Consider the following 12,050-nt stretch of genomic DNA (forward strand, 5'->3'; position numbering starts at 1 on the left):
CTATCTGTCTGAGTAGCTTGTAGACTTGGCTTTTATAAACTCGTCGGATTATCTTGCGCAGGTCCTGGTCCCGACGAACAAACAAGAGGCGATGACGAGGCCCGGCGGCGCGGGCAAAGCGCTAAGACTAAGAGCTGCCCGTGACTGACTGATTGACGGAGCCGGACTGAGTTGTCGCCAACTTCCCGACCTGCGGCTCCGGCGTCAACAACCTCCCCCGCGGTCCTTACAGCTTGTCATTTTCAGGTTCTTTTCGCTCCTTTGGTAGCCCTTGCTCTTGGGTCTATGTTTACATGTTGAATTGGCGGATGCCCCTTAGCTGGCATTGCAGCATGTGTCTGGCGTTGACGCTCAGGAGCTAATGGAATGTCCGCCACTACTACCACCACCACCCCCGGCCAAATGCCCTCCAACGGAGAGGCCCCCCTCGATCCTTTGGATGCAGGTGAGGGCTGCCATTGACAACCTATCCCATCGGGGAGCTTGCTAATAGACCCAATGTCATAGCGGACTATGATCCGATCGACCATTTGAACGCAATCTTTTCCCACCCCTCCACATTGTCGTCGGTATCCCAGGTCTCCCAGTCCCTCCGCGAATATGAGGACGAGCTCGACAACGATATCGGCGCACTGGTAGAGGACCAGGTCACTTCCAATGCGGAGAGCGTCGAGCGCATCCAGGCCGCCAAGGCCGACTTGACCGAACTGTTCAAGAAGATTGACGATGTGCGCGACCGCGCGTCCAGGACGGAGCTGGCCATTACGGAGATGACGGCGGATATCAAACAGCTGGATAATGCGAAGAAGAACCTCACGCTGTCGATGACGGTCCTGAAGAGACTGCAGATGCTAACGACAGCCTACGACCAATTACGTTCTCTGGGCCGGACGCGGCAGTACCGCGACTGTGCTCAGCTGCTACAGGCGGTCATACAGCTGATGGCGCATTTCAAGTCGTATCGCTCGATCGATCAGATTGCGCTGCTTAGTCGAAACGTTGCGGATATACAACGGGAGCTTCTGGAGCAGGTCTGCGAGGACTTCGAGTTGGCGTTCGCAAAAGGGGAAGTTGGCCAAAAGAGGCACGTGCTCTCGGAGGGCTGCTTGGTCATGGATGCGCTAGGTGATCACGCGAAGTCCAGGTTAGTGACTTGGTATTGCAACTTCCAGCTACGTGAATATCGCCAGGTTTTCAGGAACAACGAAGAGGCCGGATCACTGGACAACATCTCGCGGCGGTATGCCTGGTTTAGGCGGATCTTGAAGAACTACGATGAGGAATATGCGCCCATCTTTCCCGCATCCTGGAGGGTCAACGAGATTCTGGCGAACATTTTCTGCGAGGGCACGCGAGAGGACTTTAAGGGCATTCTCTCTCGATCGGTGCGCAATGGCCAGACCATCGATGTTAATCTGCTACTGTCTTGTCTACAAGAAACATTGGACTTTGAGCATTCTCTCGAGCGGCGGTTTGTCAGTCCATCCCGGCCTTCAACGGATACGTTCGCCTCGAGTGAGGCACCAGTCTTCGGTCAAGCCATCTCAGAGGCGTTCGAGCCCTACCTGAGCGTCTGGGTAGAAGCCCAGGACAAGCAGCTGGCTGCGCTTATCCCTAAATACCGGCAACAACCCGCGAAGCCACCGGATGAAGAATTCGACTCGCACATCGTTATATCCTCTTCCACCGATCTTTTCACGTTCTATCGGCACTCGTTGCAGCAATGCGCGAAGCTATCTACTGGTGCCAGCCTTGCGGAGCTGGCTAAGGTATTCGCGAAGTATCTCGATCAGTATGCACAGGTCCTGCTTTATTACATTAGTGAACGGCCTACAGGCCACACTCCCTCAAAGGTGCCAGGTACCGAGGACCTTATCCTAGTGCTCAACACCGCGGACTATTGCTATACGACCTGCAACCAGTTAGAGGAAAAGATCAAGGGTAGGCTGGACAAAAATCTCAAACAGTCGGTGGACCTACAAAGTCAAGCGGACTCATTCATGGGCATTGCATCTGCAGCTGTTCGAGGGCTGGTGCGTAAGGTCGAGATTGACCTGGAGCCCTGCTGGCGGGAAATGCGCAACACACCCTGGAACCGGCTGGAGGGCGTAAGCGATCAAAGCTCCTATGTCGGCGAGCTGATGTCCAAGACACAGACAAGATGCTCTGAACTGTTGCAGCTGCTGCATAAGCAGCAGTATGCCCGTGCATTCGCAGACCATGTTGTGGAGCTGATATCGAACGTATTCATTGCGACTATCTTCCAATGCAAGCCGGTCGCGGAGACCGGTGCTGAACAGGTGGGCTCACTGCCATAGCTGTCATCGTGACGTTCGTTGAAACTAACAGATGTTATTAGATGCTTCTGGACGCCTACACCCTCAAGACTGGCCTCTCATCGCTCCTTCCCAGCCCCGCGCCAGCGGGTTTTGTAAAGCGCGTCAACGCCAGCTTCGCGAAAATTGAAGCCCTCCTCAAGACCCTCCAAGTTCAACCGTCTCCTCCCGAGGCCCTTGTCCAGGCCTATCTGGTTCACATCGCAGACCAAAACAACGCCAATTTCCGCAAGATCCTCGACCTCAAGGGCATCCGCAGTCGCCAGGAACAGAACCACCTCATAGAACTCTTTCAAATCCACCGCGCATCTGATCGCTACGCAGCAAATCTCCAGCAGAGCAACCCTATCCTGACCGCCATGCAGGCCTCCGCAACACCTTCCTCCGGCACCGTCTCGCAGGGTCTCGGCCTCGGCACGGCCGCAGCATCCATCGGCGCCTCCACCCGTTTCGACCCTACCATGCTTGGGTCCGCCATCATCTCCGCCGCCAAAGACGGTGTAGATCGATTCGGGACGCCGATGAGCTCAGCCAACACGACCAACCTGACCCCAGGTGGCGGCGCCATATCCGGCGCCTTGACCAGCCCGGCCTCTACCCCTGGGCCGTTAGGACAGGCACAACCCCAAGGCGGGGAAAGCACGACCGCCGCTGGGAACCTGAACGAGAATCTAAAGAATATTGGGAAATTCTTCCGTCGTGATCTCGGTGGGTTTGGAGGCAGGTTTGGACGGAGTGGTGATGATGGCAATTGATACTACTTTTTATGTATATTTTACACCCTTCTTAGCGAATAGCATATATCATGTGTATTTGACCATCGTTTTGTATTTATATTGCCCATTCGCTTCGTAGCTCTATTCCAATATCATACATTGAGACCACCGTTTGAGGCCGAAAGCCCCTTGTCTGGTTACTTCTACCCACTACCACCACTCACCTCATAGAAAAGTACTACCGAAATCGCGTGTCTTACTTCTAGCATCAACTCAAACTTGATAATTAACCCTAGTACGAAAATAACCCGTGATATTATCAATACACCACTATATACATAGTAACGTACTCATATCCAGCCGCTTTCAGCTCCTTTCCTTATACCCTTATTAACTAAGTATCTAGCAAGCCAGCTAAATCGTAAGTTATCCCTACCCAAAACAACCCAGGTTAAGTAGTAACTACCCGTCCAATGTAACTCCTCCCTACCCACAATCTGAGGACATATACCGAATTCTTCGACCGGCTGACATAACCTCTGTCTTCATGGTGTAGTTGGTTATCACGTGGGTCTCATATCAATCATTGAATATGACTAGGAAACATACATTTCCTGGATATCCCAAGGCCGGGAGTTCGAACCTCCCTGAGGACAGTTCTTTTTTCTTCTTTTGATTTGAAGAAATTTTGTGGTGGAGGGGTAGTGGGGGTGGTGGTTATGCGGGCCGAGATGGGGCAGGTAAATACCATGTTGGTGTGGTAGATTTTGAGTGTTGTGTGTGGAGGTATTTTTTTATTTTAATTTATTTTTATTTTTATTTTTTACTTTTTCTTGCCCTGGTGTCGAGTATGAACGATTGCATGGCGAAGCGAGGGAGGAAGTTTAGATATCGCAATTTATTTACGGATACCATGAGGTAGATAGATGTTGGCATAGGGGGTGTATAGCCATTGGTCTCAAGATTACTCTATATCGCTACACGGAGGTCTGAACCCAGAAGCATGATATACCCAAGCCGTGCTGTGTAGTCTATAAACTAAGAAACGCTCAACCCTCCGACATGTTTTCCCGGAGTCAAGAAAGGGAAAAAGAAGCTGACTCATATAACATCGTCTCATCACTCATCAAGTCCCAGAAGGCCCCATTCCCAATGACAGAAAAAGGAAAAGAGAACATTATAGTATGGGTAACCACTGCGTGATGAGGATGATGATGATGGTGGAAAACGCATCCAACGAAAAAGGAATCTCCATTTCATCTCCCGAATCTTAGTGCAAACGCCATCGCAGAAATAAGTCATCGCGCGAACATAACAGAACCGAGCAGTACCGGGGCCGAAACCCCTCACATGGTATCATAAGCGAATTTCATCAAGCCCCAGCACAACATCATCACTCCTCATCTAAACCCCCCGTTTACTGCGATGCGCACTGCACACGCTCAGCGCCAGGAGGAACATCCTCGTCATCCTCGTCCATGGCGCTGGCGGCACCGTGTGCGCGAGCCTGAGACGACTCGCTGCCATCAATGTCCTCCAGCTCAAAGTCCTCGATCATGGCGTCCTGCGGGGGCTGGGACTGCTCCATACGAGGAGGCAGGACCTGCTCGAGCAACTCGAGGTTCTTGAGCTGATCCTTCTCGGGGAACTTGACATCGAATTGGATGTAGAGGTTGCCGAAGTCGTGGTGGCGGTAGGAAGGCATACCCTGACCCTTGATAACCTTGATAGCACCTGCAGAGACAACGTTAGACTGATGCGCTGAAGTCGAGGCTGGAAGGGGGAAGCACATACCAGGAGTGATGACCTCGCCCGGAGCGACGGTCACGGTCAACCACCGGTCATCAAGGTGCTCAATGTTGATGGTACCACCGCCAAGAGCAGTGAGCAGGTCGATCTCGGCCTGGTAGAAGAGGTCGTCGTCCTTGCGCTGGAAGCGGGGGTGGGGCTTCTGCTCAATCTCGAAAACAACGTCGCCGGGCAGAACACCGGGCATCTGGTCACCCTCGCCGCGGAATTCAATCTTGTGGCCGTTCTTCACACCACGGTCAACGTGGACGTGGAGAACCTTGCGCTCCACGGTGGTCTTCTTGCCGTTACAGCGCTTGCAGCGGTCCTTCTCACGGATGATCTCGCCCTCACCATTGCAGTCGGGGCAAACCGTCTGGAAGCGCTGTATCATGGGACCCATCTGGCGCATCATGGTCTTCATACCGGAACCATTGCAGCCGGTACACGACTTGACAGCACCCTCCTTACCACCGCGACCATCACAACCCGGGCAAATGACTGACTTCTGCAGAGCCAGCTTCGAGACCTTACCGCGGTAGATATCCTCGAGGTTGACCTTGTGAACGTGGTGGATGGTACGAGCCTTCTTGGGGCCCTGGTCACGCATGCCACCACCGAACATGCCACCGAAACCACCACCGCCGCCGAAGAACTGAGCAAAGAGGTCCTCGGCGCCCATGCCACCACCAGCACCGCCATGCTCAAGACCCTCCTCACCAAGCTGGTCGTAGAGGCTACGCTTCTGGGGATCGGAGAGGGTCTCGTAAGCGGCAGACAATTCCTTGAACTTCTCAGCGGCTTCGGGGTTGTTTGTGTTCTTGTCTGTAAAGATATCGCGTTAGTAAAGACCCCTAGATCTTTCGTGAAAAGCACCGCTTTCGCGATTCAAGTTGACTTACCAGGGTGGTACTTCAGGGCACCCTTCTTGTAGGCAGTCTTGAGTTGGGCCTCAGAGGCCGTCGGGGGAACCTAACCGCCTCACCGTTAGTTTCTGTGACGTGCAAAACCAGCCAAACTTGGCGAAAACCCAGAACATACCCCCAGGATGTCGTAGAACTTAGTTTCCTTGACCATTGTGATCTGTGTCTAGAAGAGAGAAAAAAAAAATCGAAAGGCGAAAGTTGGGCGACGGGGAGAAGCCGAGGGAAAATATAGAAGAAACAAGAACTTTTCGGAGGGACGAGACGGGGCAATCCGATCCTAGAAAACCTTACACCGGGGTATGGAACAGGCGAAACAAAGAGGGCTCGAAACCAAGGAGTGTAGAGAAATCCTTGAAAAAGAGGGAGGAGTTTGAGGAGACGAGGGGAGAGGAGTCTCGAAGGCGTGAGGGGGGGAACAAGTAAGAGGTGGAAGGAAGAAGGAAGAGTTGGAGAGAGAGAGGGTCCGTCCGGGTGATAATCAAAGCCAGGAGAGCGAGAGAGAGAAGAGAGAAAGCGGCGACAGGGCGGCGGCTGAGACAAGTGAGAGGGTATCGTATGTGTAATCTGATTACCAGGACCAGGCACCAATCGACCTTTGATTTGCCGCACGAGCGCAGTGAAGACTCGCCAAGAGTTTCAAGATGGGCGTATCAAATACCGGAGATACGATGGGGCGAAACTCCGGGAGTATAGAAATGCTGGAGAAGATGAGCGACCGCGCTTCAACTGGCTGGAACTGGAATTATATAGAAAAAGGTGGATAGTGGTTCTGAAAAGATCAGATCTTAACATGAAAGGAGAGATCGTCGTATGCTTTTGAACAAATTGGCATGTCCACGATGACAACGTCTCAGGCTGAATGGAGTTGTTCTCTTTGCTTCGACAAGCCCCGTCACCCGCAGCCTTGATGGCCCGAGCGTGGCTTCCGACTGCTTCGATGCGATTCTGTGTCCTTCCACCGCTTTCGCACCCTTTCCATCGCTGACAATCGCCCTGGTAATTACCGGTTCGTGACCACAGAGAGCGTTGGTTGCATCCCATTTCTGGATGTCTGACCAAGTGTATCACCGGGACATTTCTATCTCGTTCGATACTACAGTAGGGAGGGGTGGTCCTAAGTAAGCTGGTTCTTTCATGCCTCGGTAGGATGCGGCAAGGTCTGCCTGGGTATTACGGTCCAATCATACACCATTCACGGGGATCTTCGTCTTCATACCATTTACTAAGTACTACTACTACTTACTGCGGTGTAGTGTGTAGCATCCCTCCATCCACCATCACTACTCATCATCTTACGTGTATAAAATACCTACCCAGTGTATTACATCCGGAAAATCCAAGCACAAAAAAAAAGAAAAAGAAAATAAGGGAACCGTAAAATTAAAGTTTGATGTAGCCGCCCGGATCTGCCTTGTCTCCCAAGTCAGATTCTTTTCTTCCTGGCACACAGCGCCATTTGCCTCAGGCACTTGGGATTGTGGCGGGCGGTGGTTGATTGCCGGCTTATCGATAAGGAGAGGCGATTAGCTCGATGCGGAAGGAGGGGAAGAAAAAAGCCTGTCGGGATTCCCCACCTGGAGATTCGTCGCGATCCCCAATTGCCGGCTGGCTTCGGTTCAACTGGCTCATGCCTGGTGTACTCTACTGTGCTTCTGCTGCAGCAGAGGCAATTAATGGTTCAGTTCCAGAGTACCAGATAGAAATTGGCTTCTGTGGTTCTTGCCATGATCGTGGATCAGAGGTTCAGAAAACAATCTCTGCGATAAGAGGATAAACTAGTGAATAGTGCGTGGCATGGGGTCTGCGCGGGATGAACCCCGAGTTTATCAGCCACTGCCAGTTTGATCTTGTAAATAGTGAAATTGTGAATTGATGGTTACAAGTGATAAGGACGTTACCATCGGGCTCTACACATCTAGATCGGATGTCTCATATACAATCAGCTCAATTTGTATTCAGTTATAGTTGTATACAAGGCATGAAATATTAAGCATCTTTCTTACGCTTATGCATGTCGATCCCCAAGCACACCAAAGAAGCACTTTATGCATACCATAACCCAAGAAAGTCAATCACATGCACACATTCTCCATGAAAATACTATTCAATACGAATGTAACAACGTCCTCTACCAGTCTCAATGACAGCAGCTATCTTGTTATCATGGAGCTCCGCACGTTCAGCCCGATGCGGGTCAGTCCGGCAGTTAACCACACAGAGTTTGCTCCGTCTTGATGCTACCCCATCTTTCTATCTCTCTCCCAATTACCCCTCCAATCGCTCTATATTTCATATCTCAATACAGCATACAACAAACACATACCATCATGGAGACCGATCCTGGATTCATCGCTGCTGTGGAAGAAGCCAAGCAAGGCGCTGCTGAGGGTGGTGTGCCCATTGGAGCTTGTTTGGTCTCCAAGGATGGCAAGATTCTAGGCCGCGGCCACAATATGCGCGTCCAGAAGGGTAGTCCCGTGTTGCATGTTCGTTGATCCCATCCCTTGCCTTCTGGGGGTCGTCCGGGCTTTTAATTCTAACTTCTACGGTCATAGGCTGAGATGTCCGCGCTCGAGAACTCCGGTCGTCTGCCCGCTTCGGCCTACGAAGGCGCTACTATGTACACGACCCTGTCGCCATGCGACATGTGCACCGGTGCCTGCATCCTCTACAAGGTTAAGCGCGTTGTTGTGGGCGAGAACAAGAGCTTCATGGGTGGCGAGGACTATCTTAAGAGCCGTGGGAAGGAGGTTGTGGTTTTGGATAATGCAGAGTGTAAGCAGCTGATGGAGAAGTTCATGAAGGAGAAGCCGGAGCTTTGGTAGGTTTCCCATGCATCTCATTGGACTGGTCTAGTCTTTTGTTGGAATGTACGCTGACTGTACGATGTCTTTGCAGGAACGAGGACATTTCCGTCTGAGCTTTTGAATTTCGTGAAGGTGTCAACTATATTGCTGGCTAGGCTCTCATGTACATAATAAAGAATTGAAAGCTAGTTCTGGTCGCATTGAGCACCCAATTTAAACCGTCAGACGGTGGATCTCTTCGAAGAAGAACTTGAGATCATCCGGGTTGACGAAAGGAGTCACACCTGTAAAACATTAGCATTTATTGAATAAACCAGCAGTGGCAGTGCTTACCGTGACCCAAGTTGGCAATCCAGCCTTGCTTGCCCTTCTCAAATCCCCGGACCATAGTCTCCACAGCCTCCGTGATAGCCTCGCGACCTCCATAGAGAACACCGGGGTCGGCATTACCTTGGATCGTCACACGACCATTGGCAATCCGCCTAGCCTCAGCGGGGTCGTGCAGCCAGTCCAAGCCAACAACATTGTAGCCCGACTCGCAGAGATCCTCAAGACCAAACCACGCACCCTTCGCGAAGACTGTCATCGGAACAGGCTCCAGACCCATCTCCTTCAGCTTCTTCGGCAGATTCGCCGAAATGTGACGCAGGTAGGGAAGAGAGAATGACTTGAAGGCGGCCGGAGACAGCTCACCCGCCCAGGAATCGAAGACCTGTACCAGCTGAGCACCAGCAGCAACCTGAAGCGCCAGGTATTCAACACAGATCTCGGCGATCTTCTGCAGGAGAGCCTGCGACTCCTTGGGGTACTTGTAGATCCACTTCTTCGACTGGACGAACAGTTTCGTGCCGCCTCCCTCTACCATGTAGCACAGCAGAGTCCACGGGGCACCGCAAAAGCCGATCAACGGCACACGACCCTGCAGCTTGTGGCGGGTGAGGGTAATGGCCTTGTAGACGTAGTCGAGCTCCGACTTGACATCCACATCCTTCTGCATCACTTTCTCGTACTGTCCATCATCGGGCGACTGGAGCGGCTCGGGGAAGTGGGGTCCCTTCTTGTCGACCATCTCAACCTGCATTCCCATGGCCTGGGGAATGACAAGAATATCGGAGAAGATGATCGCAGCATCGATGAGTCCGGCGTAGCGGTCGATGGGCTGGATCGTCAACGTCGATGCGACTTCGGGGTCGCGGCAGCATTCGAAAAAGTCGCGGCCGGCTTTGGCTTCATGGTATTCGGGGAGATAACGGCCAGCTATATAAGAAGCACAATGTGGTCAGTTATAAGAGAGACATACTTGGATCCGGGACTCGTAAGAGTGCGAAGAGAGCAGTTTGTAGAGAGAGGCGTACCTTGCCGCATAACCCATATCGGAGGACGCTGGACTTTCTCGCCTGCAATGATATCAGTCCCATCTCTTTGAATATAATGGTTTAAAATCAGAATTACCCCTAGCAGCCCTCAGCAAGAGGTCGTTCTTCAATGGCTCGAATTGATGCTGCATTTTGATGTGGGATGTGTGAGTGATGGAGGGGACCTTGCGGAGGAGGGGCCTTCGACATGCAAGTCCTGCCACCGTTCGCGGCCTCGGGCCGGAACTCGACTGGTCGTCCGTGGCTCAGGTAAGCTTCAAGCCGTTCGCAAGTCTGGAACATCTGCTTACTCTACTTCGATTAAGATGGCATAATTTACGCAGCTCGAGAATAACTATGGGGCAATGCGATGTTGATTTCATTGACATGTATGTGCTATAGGTACCGAGAATATTCCTCCCTCGCGCCCCGACAGCGACGACCAATACAATGCCCAACAAATCCCTCGCAACAAACAACAGCCTCAAGTACTACGCTCTTCTAGTCGCTACTTGAACACAAACCCCAGGACAAGCTTCTGAGGTGATGAACAGCGCGACGGCCTTACGTCCGGGGCTACATTGAATCTGTGAACCTGAGAAAGCTGTTAGCTATCAGACCATTGAAAGTAATGTGTGACAAATGGCAAGTTGAATGGAATGGTGTCAGCAAAAAATTAGAGTGTTTGTTGTTGCTGTTTTTGTTCGTCAAAGCAAGTAGCTCTGGGTTAAAAATGTATCATCATATCACCGGGGAGTGGGCATGTATGCGAAGCAAGGAAAACCAAAGAAATGATTGAAGCTCACCTTTTTCAGTTCATCAGATCAGGGAACGCGACTACGTCCCTATCTAGATGAAAGAAGATCATTGTTTCATGACCATGACAATCATTTTCATTTACCCAATCGTCAAGACCGGCAAGAAAAGTATCTAATACATGGCAGTCGTATCCCGTGCAGCATTGACACGAGACGTTTAGTCGAAGAGGCCGAAGCCCATGTCCTCATCGGACTCCTCCTCTTCCTCCTTGGGAGCCTCAGCGGCGGGAGCACCACCGGCAGCAGGGGCAGCGGCAGCGGCAGGAGCAGCGGAGGCGTAAGCGTCAGGGTTGGCAATACGGTCCTTGAGCTCCTCAATCTCGGGCCAGCTGTACTCGGTCTCAACAGCAACGGCAAGAACCTTCTTGTAGCTGTTGACGAGGGAGTGCATGACAGCGGGGATAGTGGGGTAGCTGACAGCCAGGGAGATGGTGGTGATGGTGTTAATGGCGCTGGAGAAGGCCTCGAGGAGCTGAGACTCCTCAATGTCCAGGACAGCAGAGCTGAAGCACTGACCCTGGTCGTAGACCTGCTGGATGGTCATACCATAGGTGAAGGGAGAGATGTTCAGCATGTTGAGCAGGGTGGCCTCGGAGGGACCGACCTTGCTTCCAGCCTCAACGAGCTTGAGGTCGGTGGTAATTTCAATGGTACCACGAGCAATCTTGGTGGGGACACCAAGAGCCTGGAAGAAAGAGGTCTTACCGGGTTCCATACCGGTGTTACCGGCGGGGACCCAGACATCGCCAGGAGCGATGGCACCGGCACGAGCGGGAGCAGCGACACGGTTGGCAAGGATCTTCTCCTTGGTGGCCTTGAGGTCACCGTTGGTGAAGATGAAACCAACGTTACCTGTGCGGAAGGCAAATGTTAGCCAATTGACAGCGCCGCAGACTCTGGAAGCAACTTCACTTACCCTTAACGAAGGGGAGCAGACGCTCGTACTCGGGGTTGTCGTTGACGAAGCCCTTGATGGCACGGCGAACCTGGACAACTCATCAGCATGCGGAACGGGCACCGGTGGTTTCAGAGGATTATCATACCATGGTGTTCTTACCCATCAGGACGACACCCTCGCCACGGAGACTCAGACGAATCTCGTGCATCTGCTGAGAGCTGACATTGTCGACACCGACAATGAAGACCGTCTTGTACTCATCGAGAAGGGCCTTGAGCTTCTCGAAGTAAGCGGCCTTGGTAGCAGACTTGCCCCCCATGTCTCCTTAATTCGCTGAAGATAGGATGTTTAAGGGCAAGTGAAATGTTTCGACTTTCGTGGTTGTCCGATCTGAATCGTGACGATG

The 12,050-nt window shown here is 52.1% G+C and overlaps 6 protein-coding genes and 1 non-coding gene across 7 annotated transcripts; 4 read left to right on the top strand and 3 right to left on the bottom strand.

Moving 5' to 3' along the window:
- The first annotated feature begins 208 nt into the window (after positions 1-208).
- Positions 209-3,166, top strand: BDQ94DRAFT_100097 (putative GARP complex subunit Vps53). The gene is made up of 3 exons (XM_026763325.1): positions 209-445; positions 508-2,300; positions 2,360-3,166. Exons 1-3 carry the CDS (start codon positions 367-369, stop codon positions 3,089-3,091), a joined length of 2,604 nt encoding a protein of 867 aa, XP_026621292.1. The 5' UTR covers positions 209-366; the 3' UTR covers positions 3,092-3,166.
- A 427-nt stretch (positions 3,167-3,593) lies between these two features.
- Positions 3,594-3,708, top strand: BDQ94DRAFT_t241. The gene has a single exon. It is a non-coding gene; the product is annotated as a tRNA-Met (tRNA).
- Positions 3,709-4,320: 612 nt separating this feature from the next.
- Positions 4,321-6,159, bottom strand: BDQ94DRAFT_100114 (type I HSP40 co-chaperone YDJ1). Its single transcript, XM_026763327.1, has 4 exons — positions 5,882-6,159; positions 5,743-5,812; positions 4,847-5,665; positions 4,321-4,786 (listed from the first exon to the last, which is right to left on the bottom strand). Exons 1-4 carry the CDS (start codon positions 5,915-5,917, stop codon positions 4,470-4,472), a joined length of 1,242 nt encoding a protein of 413 aa, XP_026621293.1. The 5' UTR covers positions 5,918-6,159; the 3' UTR covers positions 4,321-4,469.
- Positions 6,160-7,102: 943 nt separating this feature from the next.
- On the top strand, positions 7,103-7,984 carry BDQ94DRAFT_152446 (uncharacterized protein). The gene has a single exon (XM_026767970.1). It carries the CDS (start codon positions 7,298-7,300, stop codon positions 7,538-7,540), a length of 243 nt encoding a protein of 80 aa, XP_026621294.1. The 5' UTR covers positions 7,103-7,297; the 3' UTR covers positions 7,541-7,984.
- A 109-nt stretch (positions 7,985-8,093) lies between these two features.
- On the top strand, positions 8,094-8,591 carry BDQ94DRAFT_162972 (cytosine deaminase; the record flags this gene model as incomplete). Its single annotated transcript, XM_026769644.1, has 2 exons — positions 8,094-8,252; positions 8,322-8,591. The coding sequence occupies 2 exons, from the start codon at positions 8,094-8,096 to the stop codon at positions 8,589-8,591; spliced, it is 429 nt and encodes a 142-aa protein (XP_026621295.1).
- An 84-nt stretch (positions 8,592-8,675) lies between these two features.
- On the bottom strand, positions 8,676-10,114 carry BDQ94DRAFT_152450 (uroporphyrinogen decarboxylase HEM12). The gene is made up of 4 exons (XM_026767971.1): positions 10,026-10,114; positions 9,929-9,970; positions 8,907-9,830; positions 8,676-8,857 (listed from the first exon to the last, which is right to left on the bottom strand). The coding sequence occupies exons 1-4, from the start codon at positions 10,078-10,080 to the stop codon at positions 8,787-8,789; spliced, it is 1,092 nt and encodes a 363-aa protein (XP_026621296.1). The 5' UTR covers positions 10,081-10,114; the 3' UTR covers positions 8,676-8,786.
- A 744-nt stretch (positions 10,115-10,858) lies between these two features.
- On the bottom strand, positions 10,859-12,046 carry BDQ94DRAFT_152452 (60S ribosomal protein uL10). Its single transcript, XM_026767972.1, has 3 exons — positions 11,790-12,046; positions 11,663-11,732; positions 10,859-11,598 (listed from the first exon to the last, which is right to left on the bottom strand). Exons 1-3 carry the CDS (start codon positions 11,961-11,963, stop codon positions 10,904-10,906), a joined length of 939 nt encoding a protein of 312 aa, XP_026621297.1. The 5' UTR covers positions 11,964-12,046; the 3' UTR covers positions 10,859-10,903.
- Positions 12,047-12,050: the final 4 nt, after the last annotated feature.

This window comes from Aspergillus welwitschiae, assembly GCF_003344945.1.
Source record: "Aspergillus welwitschiae strain CBS 139.54b unplaced genomic scaffold BDQ94scaffold_47, whole genome shotgun sequence".
Classification (NCBI taxonomy): domain Eukaryota; kingdom Fungi; phylum Ascomycota; class Eurotiomycetes; order Eurotiales; family Aspergillaceae; genus Aspergillus; species Aspergillus welwitschiae.

What these genes read in the sequence shown, in the direction of transcription:
- BDQ94DRAFT_100097 (XM_026763325.1), top strand. Translation starts at nt 367, where the DNA reads ATGTCCGCCACTACTACCACCACCACCCCCGGCCAAATGCCCTCCAAC. An exon ending in CCTCGATCCTTTGGATGCAG is followed by an intron (nt 446 to 507) that starts GTGAGGGCTGCC and finishes CCAATGTCATAG; the next exon opens with CGGACTATGATCCGATCGAC. An exon ending in CGGAGACCGGTGCTGAACAG is followed by an intron (nt 2,301 to 2,359) that starts GTGGGCTCACTG and finishes AGATGTTATTAG; the next exon opens with ATGCTTCTGGACGCCTACAC.
- BDQ94DRAFT_100114 (XM_026763327.1), bottom strand. Translation starts at nt 5,917, where the DNA reads ATGGTCAAGGAAACTAAGTTCTACGACATCCTGGGG. An exon ending in TGCCCTGAAGTACCACCCTG is followed by an intron (nt 5,666 to 5,742) that starts GTAAGTCAACTT and finishes ATATCTTTACAG; the next exon opens with ACAAGAACACAAACAACCCC. An exon ending in GGGCGAGGTCATCACTCCTG is followed by an intron (nt 4,787 to 4,846) that starts GTATGTGCTTCC and finishes TTGTCTCTGCAG; the next exon opens with GTGCTATCAAGGTTATCAAG.
- BDQ94DRAFT_152446 (XM_026767970.1), top strand. Translation starts at nt 7,298, where the DNA reads ATGCGGAAGGAGGGGAAGAAAAAAGCCTGTCGGGATTCCCCACCTGGA.
- BDQ94DRAFT_152450 (XM_026767971.1), bottom strand. Translation starts at nt 10,080, where the DNA reads ATGCAGCATCAATTCGAGCCATTGAAGAACGACCTCTTGCTGAGGGCT. An exon ending in GATATGGGTTATGCGGCAAG is followed by an intron (nt 9,831 to 9,928) that starts GTACGCCTCTCT and finishes CTTCTTATATAG; the next exon opens with CTGGCCGTTATCTCCCCGAA. An exon ending in GATTGCCAACTTGGGTCACG is followed by an intron (nt 8,858 to 8,906) that starts GTAAGCACTGCC and finishes AATGTTTTACAG; the next exon opens with GTGTGACTCCTTTCGTCAAC.
- BDQ94DRAFT_152452 (XM_026767972.1), bottom strand. Translation starts at nt 11,963, where the DNA reads ATGGGGGGCAAGTCTGCTACCAAGGCCGCTTACTTCGAGAAGCTCAAG. An exon ending in TGATGGGTAAGAACACCATG is followed by an intron (nt 11,733 to 11,789) that starts GTATGATAATCC and finishes TGAGTTGTCCAG; the next exon opens with GTTCGCCGTGCCATCAAGGG. An exon ending in TCTGCTCCCCTTCGTTAAGG is followed by an intron (nt 11,599 to 11,662) that starts GTAAGTGAAGTT and finishes CCTTCCGCACAG; the next exon opens with GTAACGTTGGTTTCATCTTC.